Source organism: Linepithema humile, chromosome 4 (assembly GCF_040581485.1).
Source record: "Linepithema humile isolate Giens D197 chromosome 4, Lhum_UNIL_v1.0, whole genome shotgun sequence".
NCBI classification, from domain to species: Eukaryota; Metazoa; Arthropoda; class Insecta; order Hymenoptera; family Formicidae; genus Linepithema; species Linepithema humile.
In genome coordinates, this window is record NC_090131.1 from 27,086,524 (window position 1) to 27,108,797 (window position 22,274).

The 22,274-nt window shown below is 30.0% G+C and overlaps 5 protein-coding genes across 7 annotated transcripts; all 5 read right to left on the bottom strand.

Annotated features, from left to right (window-relative positions):
- Positions 1-27: 27 nt before the first annotated feature.
- Positions 28-4,092, bottom strand: LOC136999571 (major royal jelly protein 1-like). Its single transcript, XM_067353912.1, has 6 exons — positions 3,805-4,092; positions 3,433-3,599; positions 2,486-2,701; positions 2,124-2,300; positions 1,671-1,931; positions 28-1,522 (listed from the first exon to the last, which is right to left on the bottom strand). Exons 1-6 carry the CDS (start codon positions 3,992-3,994, stop codon positions 1,298-1,300), a joined length of 1,236 nt encoding a protein of 411 aa, XP_067210013.1. The 5' UTR covers positions 3,995-4,092; the 3' UTR covers positions 28-1,297.
- A 224-nt stretch (positions 4,093-4,316) lies between these two features.
- Positions 4,317-8,515, bottom strand: LOC105674987 (major royal jelly protein 1-like). 2 transcript variants are annotated; one of them, XM_012371715.2, is made up of 7 exons: positions 7,596-8,515; positions 7,224-7,390; positions 6,518-6,733; positions 6,162-6,336; positions 5,860-6,086; positions 5,509-5,707; positions 4,317-5,427 (listed from the first exon to the last, which is right to left on the bottom strand). In XM_012371715.2, exons 1-7 carry the CDS (start codon positions 7,783-7,785, stop codon positions 5,420-5,422), a joined length of 1,182 nt encoding a protein of 393 aa, XP_012227138.2. In that variant the 5' UTR covers positions 7,786-8,515; the 3' UTR covers positions 4,317-5,419. The 2 variants fall into 2 exon arrangements, with proteins under 2 accessions (XP_012227138.2, XP_067209138.1); XM_067353037.1 differs by having other exon boundaries at positions 4,317-5,707.
- Positions 8,516-8,667: 152 nt separating this feature from the next.
- Positions 8,668-11,244, bottom strand: LOC105674994 (protein AATF-like). Of its 2 annotated transcripts, none has more exons than XM_012371723.2 (2): positions 10,899-11,244; positions 8,668-10,782 (listed from the first exon to the last, which is right to left on the bottom strand). In XM_012371723.2, exons 1-2 carry the CDS (start codon positions 11,093-11,095, stop codon positions 9,483-9,485), a joined length of 1,497 nt encoding a protein of 498 aa, XP_012227146.2. In that variant the 5' UTR covers positions 11,096-11,244; the 3' UTR covers positions 8,668-9,482. The 2 variants fall into 2 exon arrangements, with proteins under 2 accessions (XP_012227146.2, XP_067209135.1); XM_067353034.1 differs by having other exon boundaries at positions 8,668-10,798; positions 10,899-11,028.
- A 139-nt stretch (positions 11,245-11,383) lies between these two features.
- Positions 11,384-16,198, bottom strand: LOC105674988 (major royal jelly protein 1-like). The gene is made up of 5 exons (XM_067353041.1): positions 15,833-16,198; positions 12,921-13,139; positions 12,591-12,762; positions 12,267-12,499; positions 11,384-12,119 (listed from the first exon to the last, which is right to left on the bottom strand). The coding sequence occupies exons 1-5, from the start codon at positions 16,064-16,066 to the stop codon at positions 11,877-11,879; spliced, it is 1,101 nt and encodes a 366-aa protein (XP_067209142.1). The 5' UTR covers positions 16,067-16,198; the 3' UTR covers positions 11,384-11,876.
- A 279-nt stretch (positions 16,199-16,477) lies between these two features.
- Positions 16,478-21,742, bottom strand: LOC136999572 (major royal jelly protein 3-like). The gene is made up of 6 exons (XM_067353913.1): positions 21,435-21,742; positions 21,039-21,244; positions 20,700-20,918; positions 20,393-20,564; positions 19,914-20,146; positions 16,478-19,780 (listed from the first exon to the last, which is right to left on the bottom strand). Exons 1-6 carry the CDS (start codon positions 21,646-21,648, stop codon positions 19,547-19,549), a joined length of 1,278 nt encoding a protein of 425 aa, XP_067210014.1. The 5' UTR covers positions 21,649-21,742; the 3' UTR covers positions 16,478-19,546.
- Positions 21,743-22,274: the final 532 nt, after the last annotated feature.

The window sequence follows — 22,274 nt, forward strand, 5'->3', positions numbered from 1 at the left end:
GCCATTGATGTCATGGACATTGATAATAGCATTTGTTGCAAATTTATTTGATATGCACGTTTTTTGCAAATGAGACTTTTAGAAATAGAAGAAATAAGATAACTATTTATTACAAAATAAATTTATTACATAATTGCATATTATATCTTATTTATATCTATTTTTATTTTAATATTATTATAAACCAAGTTTAGCAGTAAAACGAAACAGTGATTCAGCATTACAAATAAAATTTATTGTCCATCGTGTCTGACTTGATAGCGTCGCCGCCATTTGAATTTTTTTTATTAGCCTTTCTGTTAATTAGCAAACAGTATTATATTTCTATTAGCTGCAAAATTAATTAGAGAGACTGATAAATATAATACAAATATAATTTAATTATTTCTAAATCAAGATTAATCTGGATAATGCGAAGAAAATCATCATTTCTTTTATTTGTTATTGCACAGGTTGATATATCTCTACTTCTTGCGGCAGTAATAAATATTTACAAAAATTTATAAAACCTACAAAATCTATGAATATCTAAATTTTTTTTAGATATTCGTAGATTAACACTATTAAAAGTTGTGTTGATCTCGAGTACGTGATAATTTTATTATAATAATACTGCGGTTTTTCGTTTCATTCAAAATTGTATTTATAATAAAATGTAATGCTGATTTTAACGCATTATAGTAATAAGCTGAAAGGTATATTCACATTGATCGACAAGAGACTATGGGTTCTTCGAAGTAATCGTGATTTAGCCGCTAGCTCAGACACTTAGGTCATCGACATAAGTCAAGTGTCAAATTGCTAGAAATAAGACTATCATATCGAAGATATTGATGTCGGTCAAGCACACAGTTGACATGTGACCAGAGTAAAGATTTTCAATAGAAACCTAGATTAAGATGAATTGATTGCACGCGAACAAATCTTAACAAATGCAGATATTTATTTTTAAATATTAACTAATGATTATTATAAGAGAAAGGGAGAGAGAGATTCTATTTAATATTCAAAAAACAATTTTTTTATTTAATATTCAAAAAATAAATTTTATACATAATTTAAATCAATTTTTTTAAAATTATGCTTACAAAGTACTTTAGATAACTGCTTAATAATTTATATAAAGTGATTAATTAATTATATGTATATGTATATATGAACTATAAAATTTAAATTAAACATCTCCCAGATTAAATTTGCAGTTAAAATCACAAAAGATGATAAGTTATTTCACTGCAACATAGAAACATATGTATGCTTAATCTCTTGCGCTATGTATCTTATATAACATGTATTCTCATATATATTTATATATAAAATTACCTGGACAAGAAGCAAAACAGTTTGTTTCCTTCTGTATTTCCGTATTTGACATCGAGAGAATCCGGAAGTTTACTTCTCTTATATTTACTGTTTCATGAAAATGATTCAGATATCTATTAGATAAGATCACTAGTTTATCTTGTCTATTTTTCAAACCACTTGAAAATTGCAACATTTCAGAATCTTGTGCAATGCGTTCCTGAAAATTCATATTGTTTTTATAATAATAAAAATGGTACTATTGATCATTTGTCAACAGTTGTAAAAATGATTTATATATAATACCCAAACATTTGGAATAATTTTTTACTGAATAGCACGCAGAAAGAGAATAATTATATTCTCACCATATTTTGAAAGTTAATTTCTTTAGCAGTGTCCGCGCACATAATAGACGTTTTCTCAATATCGCTGAAGAATAGTGCACAATCCATTGATGCTATTGGTCCTGTTTGACCCGGTAATGTAGCTGCCAGTTTAGTTAACGCATTTGTCTCACTGGACAAACATTTAGATGTCTTTGGAGTTTCCATCTTGTGTATTTTGCTTCGCCCCATAGCAGAATAGTATATGTCTAAAAAAAAAACAGTTCCAAAGAGGAACGAAAATGTTATTTATGAAATTATTTTAGAAAAGCTTTCTGTGTCGAATGCAATCTCATTACCATACTAAGTTAAATTTACATGAATGTTAATAATGATAAAAAAAAAGATATGATACAACATCAGTAAAATATCAATGAGATTTAAAATTCTTAACATATGATTGTTGAAACAATGACCTTCTTATTAAAGAAAGTACTTACCTTTATTCCGAACAACTGTAATACCGTCAATACCATCTGGTTCAGAAGAAAATTTATTTGTTATGAAACCGGGATTAGTCGGTTTCATAAAATCAGATTCGATTCTGCAGAATCCCGAAGTAGAAATGTTATATGTGATTAAAGCGTAGCCTTCCGTATCACCCATATATATCTGTGCCGCAATTTTATTTAATTAATACAATTTGATATTATAATAATTAATATAGATTTATAATCGTATACCGACTTAATTCGGTCAGGATATGACCTATTAATTACATAAAATGTAGCACAGACTGAAAAGTATATGCGATACCGTAATTTAAAAATAATGCAATATTTAAAAATGTAACTAACCATCGCGTCATTCATCACATTTTTACAATTTGGCGCATTAACTGATATTGATGCCAGAAGTCCAATGCTCTCTTTGTTATGAGCAATATCAAGCGGGACAGTAACACGTTTAACCAGTTTGTCATTTGCTAAATCGAAGATCAATAATTGCGGTGGACAAAGTTGGTTCTCCCCAATTCTACCGCCATCCACAATAAAGAGATGATTGCATTGAATCTGAAGGGAAAATAAAAATTAAACTTCAAGTATTGTCCTTATGAAAATAATTATACGAATATATATTTCGGATTGACAGTAAATTTGCTGAAAATGAAGAGTTTAACAAAAAACTGTTATCAATGTTTTCATTTTTTTAGGACAAGAAAGAAACATTTTATCGTCCTTAATTTTTAGTAAATAACTTTTAGTAAATAATTTTCAGTAACTTCTTAACAATATAAATCAAGGCATGAGTAGTTTTTATGAGAATTAGTGCAACCATTCTGTATGTAGGTTCCATCTGTAATTATTAGAATATGCGATTATCTCAGTTTTCTCAACTTTTGATAAGGATTGTGTTTGTTATAAATTCCTCATTTGTTTACATATGACCCATTGTCATTGTCACATTGTTAACACTTTGCTTACTGATATTTATTTATTGCAAAAAATATGCGATATATACTTTTAAGTAATAAAAGTAAATATACTAGATTGTACGTAATTAGTATTAATAAGTAATTTCGTATATTTCAACGGTATTGTTTTTTAAACAGCACATTTTTGCACAATGTAAAAAAATCGTGATATGGGCGATACTTACGACAACGACAAACAATTATTTAATTTATTTGTTAATTAAACTGCGCTTTACCTGACAAAAAAATAGACAGATTTATTTCAAAAATCCGAAATAACTTATTACACAATTCACTATACGTCACTTTGGAAAATATTTTAATACTCACATCCATCTGGTAAACACCACCTGTAATACCTTTGCAATCGTCCTTGTACCAAGACCAGTCTGGATACGGACGCAGAAGTGGACCACCTTCTCCTGTTTTATTTGTTACAATCATCACGCTTACCGGTATACCCTTGTTTCTCACTGCAGTAACGAATATTCTACCATCTATAGAAATTTTATTTGTAAGTTAAGATGTATTTGTTGTAAGGCATTAGCACAACTTTGTCACAACAAGAATGTTATTGCACACGAAATATATGTAATAGAGAGGTTCTAGTGACATATCATGCAATAGTAAATTGTCGTGATTAAAAAATATTCATATTTCTATATAAAATTACTGTGCAATTTTTAAACAATGCGAGTCTACCTTGTGCCATTTCTACGTCGAACAAAAACATCAAGCTAGCGTTATACGCGCCGGAATCTATCGCTTGTTGCTTCTGCTGCGTACTTTCCCAAACAAGATCAACATATTTCCATTTGTGTTCGAGTACCAATTTACTCAAACTCAAAGTTGTCATCGATAGAATTGATACAAAAAGAAGAAGACACTTCATTTTTACCTTTACGGATAGTTAACAGTATTATGTACAGTAAAATAATGTAACGAAATAAATTTACATCAATAGAACTGTATCGTGTAAACGCGGATGCACTTATGACACCGGTTGCACAAAACTACATTATATTTATAATAGATTTTCAGCCAATTACATATGAAAATTTAAAAAATATCCTTGTTATACAACCGACAAGCTATAACAACCCCATTAAGAGTCATTGAACTCTGGGTTATTGATAATGACATGTACTGCAGGTGCATCTACATATTTTACCATTGAAGCTTTCAGAGAAACGAAAAGAATAAGATTACCATTCAGAGATTATATAACAAATTGTATTTCTTTTCTATTTTTTATTTTTATTTATTTTTATTTTAGAATTCTAAGACATATCGCACAATGATTCAACAGTACAAATAAAATTTATTACCGATTACATTCTGACTTGACAACGTAGCCGCCATTTAAATTTATTTTATTAGCCTTTCTGTTAATTATCAAACAGCTGTATTTCTACCAGCTGCAAAATTAATTAGAAAGATGGAAAAATGTAATACAAATATAATTTAATTATTTTAAAATTAAGATTAATCTGGATGATGCGCAGAAAATCACTATTTCTTTTATTTGTTACTGCACAAGTTAATATATGTACCTCTTATTACGGCAGTAATAAATATTCACAAAAAGCTATAAAATCTACAAAGTCTACGAATATCTACAAAAATTTTTTTATAAGCACTATTAAAAGTTGTGCTGATCTCGAATACATCATAATTTTATTGCAATAGTATTGCTGTCGTTTATAATTTCACTCAAAATATAATAAAATATAATGCTGATTATAACGCATTAAATACAAAATATTACATTAATAAGCTGAAAAGTATCTGCATTGATCGACAAAAGACTATGGGTTTTTCGAAGTAATCGTAATTTAATCGTTAATTCGGATACTTACGTTATTGGCAAAAGTCAAGTGTCAAGTTGCTAAAAATAAGATTGTCATATCGAAGATAGTGATGTCGGTCAAGCATACAATTGGAATGTGTGACAGTGATAAATTTCAATAAAAACCAGGGTTGCGATGGATCGATTGCGCGTGAATACATGTTAACAAATGCAGATATTTATTTTTAAATATGAACTATTAATTATTGTAAAAGAGAGAGAGAGAAGAATAAAGATAGAATTTTTATAACAATATTTTTATTTAATATTTAAAAAGTAAATTTTATACACAATTTAAATCAATGTTTTTAAAATTATGTTTACAAGATATTTCAGATAACTTCTTAATAATTTATATAAAGTAATTAATTGATTATAATTGATTATGTACGTATATAAACTACATAATCCCAAATTAAACATCTTCCATAATAAATTTGCAGTCAAATTAAAAAAATGATCCATAGGTTATTTCACTGTAACATAGAAAAACATGTATTTCGCGTCATGTATCTTATATAATATGTATTCTTATATATATTTAGATATAAAAATACCTGGACAAGAAGCAAAACATTTTGTTTCTTTTTGTATTTCCATATTTGACATCGAGAGAATCCGGAAGTTTACTTCTCTTATATTTAAAGTTTCATGAAGATGATGCTGATATTTATTAGATAAGATCATTAGTTTACCTCGTCTATTTTTCAAACCACTTGGAAATTGCAACATTTCAGAATCTTGCGCAATGCGTCCCTGAAAATTTATATTGTTTTTATAATGATAAAAATGGTACTATTGATCATTATCAACAGATTAAGAAATGACTTATATTATATATAGTGCTTAAACACTTAGAATAATTTGTTACTGAATAGCACGTAGAAAAAGAATAGTTATATTCTCACCATATTTTGGGAGTTAATTTCCTTAGCAGTGTCCGCGCACATAATAGACGTTTTCTCAATATCGCTAAAGAATAGTGCACAATCCATTGATGCTATTGGTCCTGTTTGACCCGGTAATGTAGCTGCGAGTTTAGTTAACGCATTTGTCTCACTGGACAAACATTTAGATGTCTTTGGAGTTTCCATCTTGTATATTTTGCTTCCAACCAAAGCAGCATAGTATATATCTAAAGAAGAACAATAAAATTCTTAACATATGAATGTTGAAACAATGACCTTCTCATTAAAAAAAAAGTACTTGCCTTTATTTTGAACAACTGTTACACCGAAAATACCATCCTGCATTGGGAAAAATTCGTTTGCTATGGTGAAACCGGGATTAGTCGGCTTCATAAAATCAGATTCGATTCTGCAGAATTTCGAAGTAGAGGTGTTATATGTGATTAAAGCGTAGCCTTCCGTATCACCCATATATATCTGTGCCGCAATTTTATTTAATTAATACAATTTGATATTATAATAATTAATATAAGTTTATAGTCGTATACCGACTTTATTCGGTCAGGATATGATAATATTACGTAATATGTAGCACAGACTGAAAAATATATGCTTAATTTAAAAATAACACGATGTAATATTGAAAAAAAGAACTAACCATCGCGTTATTCATCACATTTTTACAATTTGGCGCATTAACTGAAACTGATGCCAGAAGTCCAATGCCCTGTTTGTTATGAGCAATGTCAAGCGGGACAGTAACACGTTTAACCAGTTTATCAGTTGCTAAATCAAAGATCAATAATTGTGGTGGACAAAGTTGATTCTCCCCAATTCTGCCGCCGTCCACAATAAAAAGATGATTGCATTGAATCTGAGGTGAAAATAAATAATAAATAATATGGAAATAATTACATGAATATATACTTGGATTGCCAAATGTTAGCAACATTGGCAGATTGGCAGCAAATTTCATCAAATTGTTAACATATAACATTGTCATTGTCACATTGTTAACACTTCGCTCACTGTTATTCATTTATTGTAAAGTATGCGATATATACATGGTCTTATAAATAATAGCTATAAATATATTAGGCTCTGCAATTAGTGTCAAAGTTATATAGTAATTTCGTGTATTTTATCGATAATGTTTTTTTACGCAGCACATTTTTGCACAATGTGAAAAAATCGAGATACGGGTGATACTTGATTACAACTTCGACAAACAATTATGTAATGTAATTTGGGTTAATGAAACTGTGCTTTGCCCGACAAAAAAAAGATAGATTTATTTTAAAAATCCGAAATTACTGATTACACAATTCAGTATATGTCAATTTCGAGAATATATTAATACTTACATCCATCTGGTAAACACCACCTGTAATACCTTTGCAATCGTCCTTGTACCAAGACCAATCTGGATACGGACGCAGAAGTGGACCACCTTCTCCTGTTTTATTTGTTACAACCATCACGCTTACCGGTATACCCTTGTCTCTCACTGCAGTAACGAATATTCTACCATCTATAAAAATTTTATTTGTAAGTTAAGATGTATTTGTTGTAAGGCATTAGCACAACTTCGTCACAACAAGAATGTTATTGCACGCGAAATATATGTAATAGAGATGTTCCAGTGACGTATCATGCAACAGTAAATTGTCGCGATTGAAAAATATTCATATTTCTATATAAAATTTCTGTGCAATCTTTAAATAATGCGAGTCTACCTTGTGCCATGTCTACGTCGAACAAAAACAGCGAACTAGCGTTATATGCGCCGGAATCTATCGCTCGTTGCTTCTGCTGCGGACTTTCCCAAACAAGATCGACATATTTCCATTTGTGTTCGAGTACCAATTTACCCAAACTCAAAGTTGTCATTGATAGAATTGATGCAAAAAGAAATAGGCACCTCATTTTTACCTTTACGGATAGTCAAGACAGTATTATGTATAATAAAATAATGCAACGAAATAAATTTATATATACATCAATAGAACTGTATCGTGTAAACGCGGATGCACTTATGACACCGGTTGCATAAAACTACATTATATTTATAATAGATTTTTAGCCAATTACATATGAAAATTTAAAAAATATCCTTGTTATACAACCGACAAGCAATAACAACCCCATTAAGGGCCATTGAACTGGGTTATTGATAATGATATGTACTGCAGATGCATCTACATATTTTACCATTGAAGCTTTCAGAGAAACGAAAAGAATAAGATTACCATTCAGAGATTGTATAACAAATTTATTCCTTTTCTATTTTTATTTTGGAATACGTAAGACGTATATATCGCTCAGTGATTCAGCAGTACAGATAAAATTTTACATAAAGGTATTGTTTTATGTATATCGTTGTACATGTTGATGGTACATCGCATGATATTAAAATAAATTAGTATAAATTCAGTGTAATTTAAACAATATGTTTGAACAGTGTAGATATTTGAAATTTTTATTAACAAAATGACGATATAAAATTGCTTTCGTTTGAAAAATTATTAAATTATTTATTTAATAATAAACTGGTAAAAAATTGCTGAATTTACTTATTTTTATATCCACAAATTTTCAGATTAAAATCTGAATTAAGAGCAATTTTTATGGAGACCTTCAGATCCCGAATTTAACAACATAATATGTTTTTCGGAGCAATCTTTATCCTCCGTACTTTGACCATCACATTGCTATATAAGTACATATTTACGTGCTACATAATAAAGTGGAATAAGGTCGCAGGCTTAAGTGATAGAATGAGACGGGTGAATGACAGAAACATGATAGTTAATCGTAATGTTACGCAATTTATTGGCGCATAAGCGTTGTGAAAGAAAATGCAATTTATTTTTAATAAATTTTTAAAAGTAAATGTGCTACAAAATAAGACAGGTCACAATTTTTATTATAAAATAATATAAATATAAGAAACAATCCTTTACAATTGTGATAATATAATTTCTCATGAATCCGTACCGCATTTTGTGTTACATTCAAAACATGTTGCAACAATGTTATGGATTACTGCTATCATTGTTTTCATCTGTCATATCTCGGCAATGTTATATAATAAAAGCAAATGAAATTCATCAAGTATTATTGTGCGAAGCTGTGTATATCTATGTATATGTTATCGTAAGTCGAATTTGCGTCTTCGCTATGTTATGTCGTAATGGCGCCGATAATTTTGCATAGATTGACGATTATAAAAATTGACATTAGATAAAAAATTAAAGATAAAACAACACTATAATATCTAAATATCTATGGCGATTAAAAATTGACAACGTTATTATGTAATTTCAAAGAAAAGATTACAGTTGATTTTATTGTCTAATTCGTCTTCAATGTCGAAAGATTTTTTTCGTTCATTGAATCGTGATATATCTATTTATTTTTATTGTGTACTTAATCGATTTTAACATTAAATCAATAGTGAAAATGATACAGACAATGTATGATTCAATAAATGAAAAATTATCTATCGATCTTATCAAATTAGATAATTCAGTTTTGTAGAATTAAATAATGTAATCGAATGCAATCTTTTCTTTGAGGAATAACATTGTTAATTTGCAACAGCCATAGATATTTTATTATAACTATAAATATTTTATCTGCTCTTCAGTCGATTTAATTTTACCGAACAACGAACTGTACAGCTCGTTTTTCGCACTGTCGGTCCATGTATCGTACACCGTAATGGGCGCCATAAAATTAACTAATTTAGTGTGAACATTGTATCGCACCCTTCTACCCTTCGTCGCGCGAGTATCGATCTTTCTCTTCATCTTCGTACGCATATTCTGCAGCCGGATCATCTGTTTGCTTAGCTGTATTGGATCCGTCACGTCTGATGATTTATATTCTATCAAATCTTTCAATAGTTGATGATAGAAATCGTTGTCATCATAAATTTCCGGATCATACTCTTGAATCCTTCTGCCGTCATTGTCTTCCATTGTAGATTTACCGACAATGTTGTATTCGGAGCGCTTCAGCTGAGTCCTTTTCCGTAACTTGCTTATGTCGCTCATGGCAAATTCGATTTGTTTCAGCGTGCTCTGACCAGAGCTTTTATTCAGCGCGCCCGTGGCGATTCGCGTCTTGTCATTCCATTTTTTTATTACTGAATCTCTGTACTTTTTATACAAATCGTGATTTTCTTGCAAAACTTTTTCGCACTCGTTGTACTTCAGTCGCTTTCGCGGTTTCTTAGCCGTTTCTGCATCTTTATCTGTGAAAGTTTCTTCTTTATTTTCTAACTCGTCTTCCGTGTCGGAAGATATTTCTTCATCCATTGGATCGTCTGTATTTTTGTCCTCCTCATCATCAGCTTTTCTCTTTTCAGAGCCGACACATAGATTTCTTGTTTCGGGATATTGCTTCAGCAAGAGATCTCTCAATTGCAACATGTTGCTCACGAGCAACATTAGCTTAGCTTTAGCATCGTTGACTTTCTTGATAAATTCTTCATCTGATCTGAATTCCTTATGCGTGTCATACTGCGGCATTTGATTACTTGTTACAACACACTTCTGCAGCTTTATTCGCATCTCTGACAGATTCTCCCAAGTCTTCAGCTGATTCCTAATACAATTGCCTTTTTCTATCTCCGCCCTAACATTTGTGTCAGACATTGTTTTGATAGTAGAATCACTTTGTTTATTAAAATTGCTTATATCCATACTATATTCAGCCTCTTCCTCGGAAACAGTACCTTCAGCATCTTCTGACTCCTGTTGTTCTGATTCTTCATCATCGTCTGACATATCGTCATCTTGTTCCAGCGTACTTTCTAACTCCTCGTTTCCTCCAGAGTCATCACTTTCCATATTTTCGCTCGTATTTTCATCTTCCTCGCTATATATATCTTTTCTAGAGACCTTTTTACCGGCATATCTGTGTTATAAAGCAACTATATAAATAAATCATATGATGTTAAGGAAAAAAAAATTTTATGTGGTAATAGTTTTCTATCTTGTACACAAATGCAAGAAATATATGTGGAATGTTACCTTTCATCCACTTTATCCAACGTATCTACATTTTGCCTGCGAATTTTAGACTGTCGGAGCTCGTCGTTAGAGGCATCGCTTTCATCGTAATGCTCCACTATTTTCGCCTTCGTCTCCTCAGGCTCTTCATCGGAGCCAAAATCCGGTTTTACCGTAATCAAGTCATTTATTTTGTCAGCCAAACTTTTTCTAGCCATTTTTTCTTATTTATAAAACGTTCAACAGGTGCACAAATAAATATAATATAATCTTCTATAACCTTTTATATTTCTCATGTGGCCTCATGCAACCATGTGGCGATACTGACAGACGCGTTGCAGAATGCAGAGTTCAATGATCCTATAACATGCTCATGCCAACATTTCGTTTAGCAGGCTAGCCAACTTATAGTCACAAATAAAAAAAAATAATATAGAAAGTGCATAATATTTAAAAGACAATAATAAAAAAGCACTTTTACGATGAGTTTATCGATGAAATATTAGCTTAAATTGGATAAAAGGAAAGAGGAAAAAGGAAAGAAACATTTGTTCTAATAATATAAAAATATTTTTATTTAATTTTGCTTTCCAATTTTCATTAAAAAAATTTTTAAGCTTTTGAGAACTTAAATTAAAAAAATTTAAACTTTTAGAAAAATATCAGAAAATATAAGTGGCACAAATAAAAATTACATGTATTTCAATTTATAAAATATATTTATTACAAAATTTTATTATCTTTTTCATTGCATATATTTCCCATGTCAAAGTAATACAGTTTTCTGTGATGAAACTTGAAATTATATTATTATAATTTTTAATATAATTTTTCATTTATTTATAAAATAATTAATTAATTATATGTACAAGCATAAATCATAAAAATGCTTAAATCAAAATATTCTTAAACTTGAAGTTAAACTTTGAAAACGGTTTATAGGCTGATAATCTGCAACAAAAAATTATATATAAGTGTATGCTTAACTTTCGTCATCTATTATAATTTATTATATATAAAATAAAATATAAAAATACCATCATATATACAGGAAGCAAAACAATTAAATTCTTTCTGTATATCCTCCATATCCACCGTAAGAATGCGGAAATTAATTTCGTTAATGTTTAATGTATTAGTTAGTTGACGTTGATATCTATTTGTTAAAATCAGTAATTCACCATTTTTACTTTTCAGCGCACTAGGAAATTGCAATGTTTCGGAATCTTGCGCGATGAGAGCCTTAAAATTAACATTTTAACATTTGAATCACATCATAATATAAATCATACTATTAGTTATTATTAATGAATAATTACGTATAAGGTAAAATATTGAAAATTATTTATTATAGAATACGCCAAGAATAATTGAATTTTGATATTTTACCGTGTTGTAGAAGTTAATTTCCTTAGTAGCGTCTGCGCACATAATAGACGTTTTTGGAATATTGCTAAAAAATATTACGCATTCCTCGGATGCTAACGATGCTGTCTGGTCTGATAAAGTGCCTACCAGTTGAGTTATTTCATTAGCCTCGCTGTCGCTTAGAGAACATTCTGCTAGCTTCGAAATATTCATTTTATAAATTTTACTTCCTGGCAAAGCAGTGTAATATAAGTCTGAAATATTTACGATACAGATATTAGAATTTGGCAAACTGACATGAATTATTTACAGAAAATCTTTTTCTTGTAAAATGTAAATACTTGCCTTCATTGATGAGTGTCAAGCTGAAAATACCGTCTGCCATGATGAAAGATTGACCTTCTATGACGAAACCGACATCAGTTGGTATCATGAAATCGGATTCGATTCTGCAGAGTTTCGAAGTTTTCGCATTATACACCACCAAGCCGTAGCCCTCCGTATCAGTCATGAACACCTGAGCCGCGATTCAGTTCATACAAATTTTTCAGATGCACATAATGACTCAAATCACAGAATATGACGCATCAAAGTTAAATAAAAATTACGCAAACTGAAGAGTATGTATTGCCGTAATTAAAAAACGCAATGCAATATCTAAAAGATTATACTAACAGTCGCAGTATCCTTTATGTTTTCACAATTCGGAGAAGCGTGGACAGCAACTGACGCCAACAATCCAATGCCGTTTTTGTCATAAGCGACGTTACGCGGAATAATAACGCGTTTAACAAGCTTGTCAGTTGATAAATCAAAGATCAACAATTGCGCAGGACAAATTTGATCTTCTCCAATCCTACCGGTATCCACTAAGAAGAGGTGATTGCATTTAATCTGAAGTGATAAGAATAACATTATTGTATTATAAATAATGTTATGCAGATGATTGTTCTGAGTGCAACATAGTTGCAAATATGATATACTGTTAATAGTTTAATATAATAACCAGATTGTTACTAGAGAATAATAATAAATGTGATACTTACTTCTAATTTATAAACGCCACCTGTAATTCCTTTGCAATCATCCTTGTACCAGGACCAATCTGGATACGGACGCAAAAGTGGACCGCCTTCTCCTTTTTCCCAAGTTATCGTTGTCACACTAACTGGTACACCCTTGTCTCTTATCGCAGTAACGAATCTTCTACCATCTATAAATATTTTGTTTGTACACAGAGTTTGCAAAAATTATCCCCTCAATTGTTATCAGTGTACCTGGTGCCCTGTCTAAATCATACAAAAAAATTAGGCTAGCATTGTAATTGCCGGAATCTATCGCTTGTTGCCTTTGATGCGGACTCTCCCAGATAAAGTCCACGTACTTCCATTCATGATGGAGCTTCAACTGGCCAAGGCTCATAACTGTCATCGACAGAATTGTTACAATAAACAGAAAATATTTCATTTTTAGAAAAGTGAATAGAGTCTACAGTATTAAATACAATAACATATTGTAACAAAAAAAACTATGCCAATGAATCTCGCAAACGCGAAAGAATCAATGACATTAGTTGCACAAGACCAGTATTTATAATATGTATATTCTCAGTTCAATGCATATGACAATTTAGAAAAATATCCCGCTTATGTAACTGATAAACAATTGCAACCTCATTAAGAGTCGTTCAACTCAAAGTTATTGATAGCGATAAGTACTTGCTGTATTTCATATGCACGATATCTTATCAATGAGACTCTCAGACACGGAAAGAATAAGGTAACCACTTATTACTCAATGACTTCATTCATCATTTATTTTTTATTTTTTATTTTGCAGTTGCAAGACGAATCGCGCAGTAACTCAAAAACACGATTAAGATTTACATAAAATTGTTTTACATATAACTATCTTAATGGTATTATCATTAAATCGTGAATGTATTTTAGTAGTTGCAAGAAGCGAAACAATTTGTCTCTTTTCGTATTTCCGCCGCATTCATCGAGAGAACGCGGAAGTTAGTTTCGTTTAGATTTCTTGTATTAGTAGCAGCACGTTGAAATCTAATACTTAAGATCAGTAGTTCACCTTCTGGTTTGTATGGAAGATATTTTAATCCATATGGAGTTTGTAACTTTTCGGAATCTTGCACGATGACTTCCTTAAAATCAATATTTTATTTGTAACAACAAAAATTTTATTATTACTATCAATTAATGTAATAATTTTTAATATAAATTAATTATTTGAAATAGTTATCAAACTTTGCGCAAAAAATAATAACGTTTGACTTGCTCACCATGTTATCGGAGTTAATTTTTCTAGAAGTGTCTGCGCACATAATAGACGTTTTTGGAACATTGCTGAAGAATAATACACATTTCTCAGATGCCATCGGTCCTGTCTGGCCTGACAACGTAGCCACTACTTGAGTCTGTTTAGTAGCCTCAGAATTAGTTAACGCACATTCGCTTAGTTTTGACATTTCCATCTTATAAATCGTACGTCCAGCCGTAGCAGCATAGTAGAAATCTAAAATATTTGTAATATAAAAATTAATAATTGCAAAAAAGAATAATATTACTAATAAGATGAAGAAAAAGCTTTCTACATTTTATACGTTATCAATACACAAGTCAAAATAAAGGTTTAAATTAAGTTTAACATTTTTTATGATGTAATAGTAGATAAAGTATACATGACAGTTGAAAAAATTTTCTACTTGTTGAAAAAAGCTATACTTGCCATTACGAACAATTGCCATAGGTTCAATACCATCCGATATATGATAGCTTTGGTTTGCTACGGTGATAAGAGTATCAATTGGTCGCATGAAAGGAGTCTCAATTCTACAAACTTTTGAAGTATTGGCATTATATACCCCTAAACCGTATCCGTCTGCGTCGCCCATTAACACCTAAGTTGCAATTTTTAATTTGATAATATAAAATTTAAACTTGCATATTACATTAAATCGCAGGAAAAGATATATTAATTAAATTATTTATACGGGAAAATTGAAAATACGTATTACCGTAAATAAAATATGATGTATAATACTTAAAAAAGTACACTAACAATCATTGTATTTATAATGTTTCTACAATCCTTAGCAAATACAAGAACTGATGACAATACTCCATCGCCGTCTTTGTTAGTAGAAATATTAAGCGGAAAAGTAAGTCGTTTCACCAGTTTATCCGTTGATAAATCGAAAATAAGTAATTTTGGAGGACAAATTTGGATGCCGTTTGGTTCAACTTTTCCACCATCCATAATGAATAAATGATTGCATTTAATCTAAGATAAAGAGAAAAATTGTATTTTAAGTGTTGTTTTTATGTAAATTATTGCAAACGCAATGCACATATGCTATATGATATCTTCTTGATCACCTCTTGACAATCTCAAAGCATCTTGATATCACTTAAAATCGCAGATAATCAAATGTTAGCAATATTGACCAAAGAGATTGACAAAAAATTTGAATAAGTTTGATTAAAATTGATAAAATTTGCTCAATTTACTAACATTTTGCTTGCTACAATGTTAACTATTGATCTTTGACGGCAAATATAAATACTTACATTAATTCGGTAAACACCTGTCGTAATGCCATTGCAATCATTTTTTGTATACCACGACCAATCCGGATAAGGACGTAGAAGTGGTCCACCTGTTCCTGTTTTATTTGTTACAGTCATCACACTAGCTGGTACACCTTTGATTCTTGCTGCAGTAACAAATATTCTACCATCTACGAGAATTTTGTTTACAAACGCTGTTATTAAATTATGCTTATTTTGAATACATAATAACATTATTGGAATCAGTTTATTGCATTAACAACTTTGAAATATATGTAATAAAATATATAAATGAGATAATGATGCATTACATATAAAATGTAGATAATAAATTTTTGCGATTAACATTATTTATACTTTTGTACGTATATCTTTTTATATTTATATAAATCGAATAGTATCAGCTTACCTGGTGCTTTATCTACATCAGATAAATTGATCGCAACAGAATCATAATCACCGGAATTGATCGCCTTCTGTTTCTGTTCCGGATTATCCCAAAGAAAATCAACATACTTCCATTCTAGCTCGACATTTAATTTTATACCAAAACTTATAATTGTCATCGATAGAATTGATATGACAAACAAGTAGTGTTTCATTTTTAAAGCAGCTAACGATTGAAACAGTTATATACACTAAATGCAATAAAATCAAACGTTACCGATGGATTTGTATTTTACAAGCGCAAATGTACTAATGATATCATTTGTACAACGCTGCCCAATATGTACAATTTTTAATGTGATGTGTATGAATATTAAAAAACATACCCTCATTATAAGATTGATAAACCATTGCAACTATATTTGATATGCATATTATCTTATCAAAAAAATTTTCAGAAACGGTAAAAGAGTAAGACAATGATTAATTTCATGTTTTTTTTTATTTTTAATTATTTTAAATTTCTATTTTACAATTGTATGAGTTGCACAGTGACTTGGCAATACATATAAAATTTACAAAGATATTGTATGATACATAATTATCTTTGCATTAATACTATTATCATTAATTTGTGAAAGTATTTTGGTAGTTGCAAGAGGCGAAACAATTTGTCTCTTTTCGTATTTCAGCCACATCCACCGAAAGAATACGGAAGTTAATTTCGTTTAGATTTTTTGTTTTAGTAGCAGCACGTTGATATCTATTGCTTAAGATCAGTAGTTCACCTTCTAATTTGTATGGAACATATTTTAATCCATATGGAGTTTGTAACTTTTCGGAATCTTGCACGATGACTTCCTTAAAATCAATATTTTATTTGTAGCAATAAAAATTTTATTATTACTATTAATTAATGTAATAATTTTCAATATAAATTAATTATTTGAAATGGTTATCAAACTTTGCGCAAAAAATAATAACGTTTGACTTGCTCACCATGTTGTCGGAGTTAATTTTTCTGGAAGTGTCTGCGCACATAATAGACGTTTTTGGAAAATTGCTGAAGAATAACACACATTTCTCAGATGCCATCGGTCCTGTCTGGCCTGACAACGTAGCCACTACTTGAGTCTGTTTAGTAGCCTCAGAATTAGTTAACGCACATTCGCTTAATTTTGACATTCCCATCTTATAAATCGTATGTCCAGCCGTAGCAGCATAGTAGAAATCTAAAATATTTGTAATATAAAAATTAATAATTGTAAAAAAGAATAATATTACTAATAAGATGAAGGAAAAGCTTTCTACATTTTATACGTTATCAATGCACAAGTCAAACTAAAGGTTTAAATTAAGTTTAACATTTTTTATGATGTAATAGTAGATAAAGTATACATGACAGTTGAAAAAATTTTCTACTTGTTGAAAAAAGCTATACTTGCCATTATGAACAATTGCTATAGGTTCAATACCATCCGATATATGATAGCTTTGGTTTGCTACGGTGGTAAGAGTATCAATTGGTCGCATGAAAGGAGTCTCAATTCTACAAACTTTTGAAGTATTGGCATTATATACTCCTAAACCGTATCCGTCTGCGTCGCCCATTAACACCTAAGTTGCGATTTTTAATTTGATAATATAAAATTTATATTTGCATATTACATTATAAATCGTAGGAAAAGATATATTAATTAAATTATTTATACGGGAAAATTGAAAATACGTATTACCGTAAATAAAATATGATGTATAATACTTAAAAAAGTACACTAACAATCATGGTATTTATAATGTTTCTACAATCCTTAGCAAACACAAGAACTGATGACAATACTCCATCGCCGTCTTTGTTAGTAGAAATATTAAGCGAAAAAGTAAGTCGTTTCACCAGTTTATCCGTGGATAAATCGAAAATAAGTACTTTTGGTGGACAAACTTGGATGCTGTTTGAGGCAACTCTTCCACCATCCATAATGAATAGATGATTGCATTTAATCTAAGATAAAGAGTAAAATTGTATTTTAAATGTTGTTTTTATGTAAGTTATTGCAAACGTAATGCGTATATGTTCTATGATATCTTTTTGATCATCTAGGCGTCTTGATTTCCTTTAAGATCCCAGATAGTCAAATATTGGCAGATTGGCAGAAAATTTAAATAAATTTGATTAAAATTGATAAAATTTGCTTAATTTACTAACATTTTGCTTACTAGAATGTTAACTATTGCTTTTTGACGGAAAATATAATTACTTACATTAATTCGATAAACACCTGTCGTAATGCCATTGCAATCATTTTTTGTATACCAAGACCAATCCGGATAAGGACGTAGAAGTGGTCCACCTGTTCCTGTTTTATTTGTTACAGTCATTACACTAGCTGGTACACCTTTGAGTCTTGCTGCAGTAACAAATATTCTGCCATCTACGAAAATTTTGTTTATAAACGCTGTTATTAAATTATACTTATCTTGAATACGTAATAACATAATTAGAATCAGTTTATTGCATTAACAACTTTGAAATATATGTAATAAAATATATAAATGAGATAATAATGCATTAAATACAAAATGTAGATAATACATTTTTGCGATTAAAATTATTTTTATAATTTGATATATATTTTTATATTTTTTTATACAAATCAAATCGAGTATAGTATCAGCTTACCTGGTGCTTTTTCTACATCAAATAAATTGATCGCAACAGGATCATAATCGCCGGAATTGATCGCTTTCTGCTTCTGTTGCGGATTGTCCCAGAGAAAATCGACATACTTCCATTCTTGCTCGACATTTAATTTTATACCAAAACTTATAATTGTCATTGATAGAATTGATATGACAAACAAGAAGTGTTTCATTTTTAAAGCAGCTAACGATTAAAACAGTTATATACACTAAATGCAATGAAATCAAACGTTATCGTTGGATTCGTATTTTACAAGCGCAAATTTACTAATAATATCATTTGTACAACGCTGTCTAATATGTAGTTTTTAATCTGATGCGTATGAATAATTAAAATACATACCTTCATTATAAGATTGATAAACAATCGCAACCCCGTTAAGAACTGCAAACTCATGGTTATAGATAATGACATTTTTTGCAAGTGCATTTGATATGCACATTATCTTATCACTGAGATTTTCAGAAACGGAAAAATAAGAAAATAAATAATTCTTTTTTATTTTTAATATTTTTAAATTTTTATTTTACAATTGTATGAGTTGCACAGTAACTCGGCAATACATATAAAATTTATGCAGAGATATTGTTTTATACATAATTATTTTTGCATTAATAATATTATCATTAATTTGTGAAAGTATTTTGGTAGCTGCAAGAAGCAAAACAATTTGTCTCCTTCCGTATTTGCGCCACATCCACCGAGAGAATGCGGAAGTTAGTTTCGCTCAGATTTAACGTATTGGTGACGATGCGCTGAAATCTATTCGTTAAGATTAATAGTTCACCTTCCGGTTTATATGGAAGATATTTCAGCCCACTTGGAAATTGCAACTTTTCGGAATCTTGCACAATGAGTTCCTTAAAAGATATTTTATTTGCAGAGATAAAAATCGTATTATCGTTATCAAGTTATGTAATGACCGCTATTACAAACTAATTATTTAAAATTGTCCCACTTTGCACTAAAAATATTTATATTTAAATTGCTTACCATATCGTCGGAGTTAATTTTTTTGGTAGTATCTGCGCACATAATAGATGTTTTTGGAATATTACTGAAAAACAATACACATTTCTCAGATGCCATCGGTCCTGTTTGGCCTGACAACGTAGCCGCTACTTGAGTTTGTTTAGTAGCCTCACGGGTAGTTAACGTACATTTAATGAGTTTTGACACTTCCATTGTAAAAATCGTATGTCCAGCCGTAGCAGCAAAGAATAAATCTAAAATATTTGTGATGTCGAAAGATTAATAACTACAGAAAGTAAATTAACAAACTGTAGAAAACTTTTCTATGTTTTATACATTGTTATTAACACAACATATAAGCTTATATAAATGTTAACGAAAAATAATTAATTTAGTATAGCATAAATATGTATTTAAAGTTATATGTAAAATTCTTAAAGTTATATGATGTAATAAGCATTTTGAAACATTTTTTTGCTTATTAAAAAGAGGGTACTTACTTTTATCAATAACTGTCATGCCAACAATGCCGTCCGCCAAAGAAAAACTTTGGTTTGCTATGGTGAAAGTGGTATCAATCGGTTTCATGAAAACAGTTTCAATTCTACAGAATTTTGAAGTATTCGCATTATATACCACTAAACCGTATCCTTCCGAGTCTCCTATGAATACCTAATATAAATCTTTGATTTGATTAGAATGCAAAACTTACAATCGCAAAAGATAGTAGATACAAATCAAATTTTATTTGCGCAAGCACAAATTGTGCGAATACGCAACGTGTAATAGTTAAAAAAATATACTAACAATCATAGTATTCATTATGTTTCTACAATGCGGTGCGAAGACAGTAAGTGACGTCAAAAGTCCAAAGCCGTTTTTATTATCAGCGACATTCGGCGGAATGATAATACGTTTAACTAGTTTATCAGTTGATAAATCGAAGATGAGTAATTGCGCGGGACAGATTGAGACGTTCGGTTCGTATTTACCAGAATCCAAAATAAAGATGTAATTGCATTTAATCTAAGACAAAAGTAGAAGTAATCTGTTAGATATCTGATTTACTTTCGGTTATTTAAATGTAACATTTTGAAGTAAGATGTAGCTATTACTTTTAGGAGAGAGAAATTGATGAATACTCACATACACTCGGAAAACACCTGCCGTGATGCTATTGCAATCATTTTTTGTGTACCAAGACCAATCTGGATATGGACGCAGAAGTGGACCACCCTCTCCTTTTTCATTTGTTATGATCATCACACTAGCTGGTACACCTTTGGCTCTTGCCGCGCTAACGAATATTCTACCATCTACGAGAATTTTGTTTGTAATACTATTATTAAATACTATTATAAATTATCCGTATCGTGACTACAAATTTGTTGCAATAATACTGTGATTTATTGCACTAACAACGTCGAAATGTGTATAATAAAGCATGGATAATAATAATACTTTATATAATAATAAGTTTTTGTGTTTAAAAGTACCTTTGTGTGTGTGTGTGTGCATTTTCACATCAATTTAGTTTTAAACTTTTAGATAGTATCAATATACCTGATGCCTTATCTGTGTCGAGAGAAAAGATTGCACCAGGATCATATTCGCCGGAGTCTATTGCTTGTTGCTTCTGTTGTGGATTGTCCCAGAGAAAATCAATGTATTTCCATTCGTATTCGACATTCAACTTTAGACCGAAACTTATAATTATCATTGACATTATTAATATGATAAGCAGAGGAGACAACATTTTTAGCGCAAGTAGTTAAGATAATAACATACAATAAAATAATGTAATTAAATTGTACCGGTAAACACACATTTCGCAAACGCAAATGCATAAGCTTCGATAAAGCTAACCAGTATTTATAATATATTCTTAGCTCAATGCATATGAATATTCGAAAACATATGCTTATTATACGACTGATAAATAATTCAAGTCTCATTAAAAGTTAGTTAACTTTAGTTAACTAAGTATTATTGATAATAAGTACATTTTAACTATATATATATATATATTTAACACATAGTAAAATTACTTAATATTTTATATTTAGATTTTAATTCTTTATATTTTAATCCTTAAAATAATTAAATTATTACTCAGCAGCTTGCTTTTGGTCAACTTTTGTAACTTTTTAAATATTAATTATTTTATAGAGATTTTGAAAAGATAAAAAGTTTAACTAAAAGTAAATTAATATTCTAATTTCAAGAATCAAAATTTTAATCTTTGATAAACTGGCATTGTCATAATTTTAATTTTTTTGATATATTTCTATATAAAAAATACTATCTCTAATAAATAGAAATAATTATATTGTAACATCTCCCTAAAAATTTTTGATTTATAAAATTCTTTTTTATTGACCG

Coding starts and splice junctions, on each gene's coding strand:
- LOC136999571 (XM_067353912.1), bottom strand. CDS start 3,994: ATGAAGTGTCTTCTTCTTTTTGTATCAATTCTATCGATGACAACTTTG. Junction 2,702..3,432: donor GTGGTGTTTACCAGATGGAT/GTGAGTATTAAA, acceptor TTTTCCCTTCAG/ATTCAATGCAATCATCTCTT. Junction 1,523..1,670: donor AAATTAACTTTCAAAATATG/GTGAGAATATAA, acceptor ATGAATTTTCAG/GAACGCATTGCACAAGATTC.
- LOC105674987 (XM_067353037.1), bottom strand. CDS start 7,785: ATGAGGTGCCTATTTCTTTTTGCATCAATTCTATCAATGACAACTTTG. Junction 7,391..7,595: donor CGACGTAGACATGGCACAAG/GTAGACTCGCAT, acceptor AAATTTTTATAG/ATGGTAGAATATTCGTTACT. Junction 6,337..6,517: donor ATGTGATGAATAACGCGATG/GTTAGTTCTTTT, acceptor ATTGCGGCACAG/ATATATATGGGTGATACGGA.
- LOC105674994 (XM_012371723.2), bottom strand. CDS start 11,095: ATGGCTAGAAAAAGTTTGGCTGACAAAATAAATGACTTGATTACGGTA. Junction 10,783..10,898: donor TTGGATAAAGTGGATGAAAG/GTAACATTCCAC, acceptor TTTATAACACAG/ATATGCCGGTAAAAAGGTCT.
- LOC105674988 (XM_067353041.1), bottom strand. CDS start 16,066: ATGTTATTATGTATTCAAAATAAGCATAATTTAATAACAGCGTTTGTA. Junction 12,763..12,920: donor ACATAAAGGATACTGCGACT/GTTAGTATAATC, acceptor ATCGCGGCTCAG/GTGTTCATGACTGATACGGA. Junction 12,500..12,590: donor CTTGACACTCATCAATGAAG/GCAAGTATTTAC, acceptor TAAATATTTCAG/ACTTATATTACACTGCTTTG.
- LOC136999572 (XM_067353913.1), bottom strand. CDS start 21,648: ATGTTGTCTCCTCTGCTTATCATATTAATAATGTCAATGATAATTATA. Junction 21,245..21,434: donor TATATTGATACTATCTAAAA/GTTTAAAACTAA, acceptor AATTTATAATAG/TATTTAATAATAGTATTACA. Junction 19,781..19,913: donor AAATTAACTCCGACGATATG/GTAAGCAATTTA, acceptor ATATCTTTTAAG/GAACTCATTGTGCAAGATTC.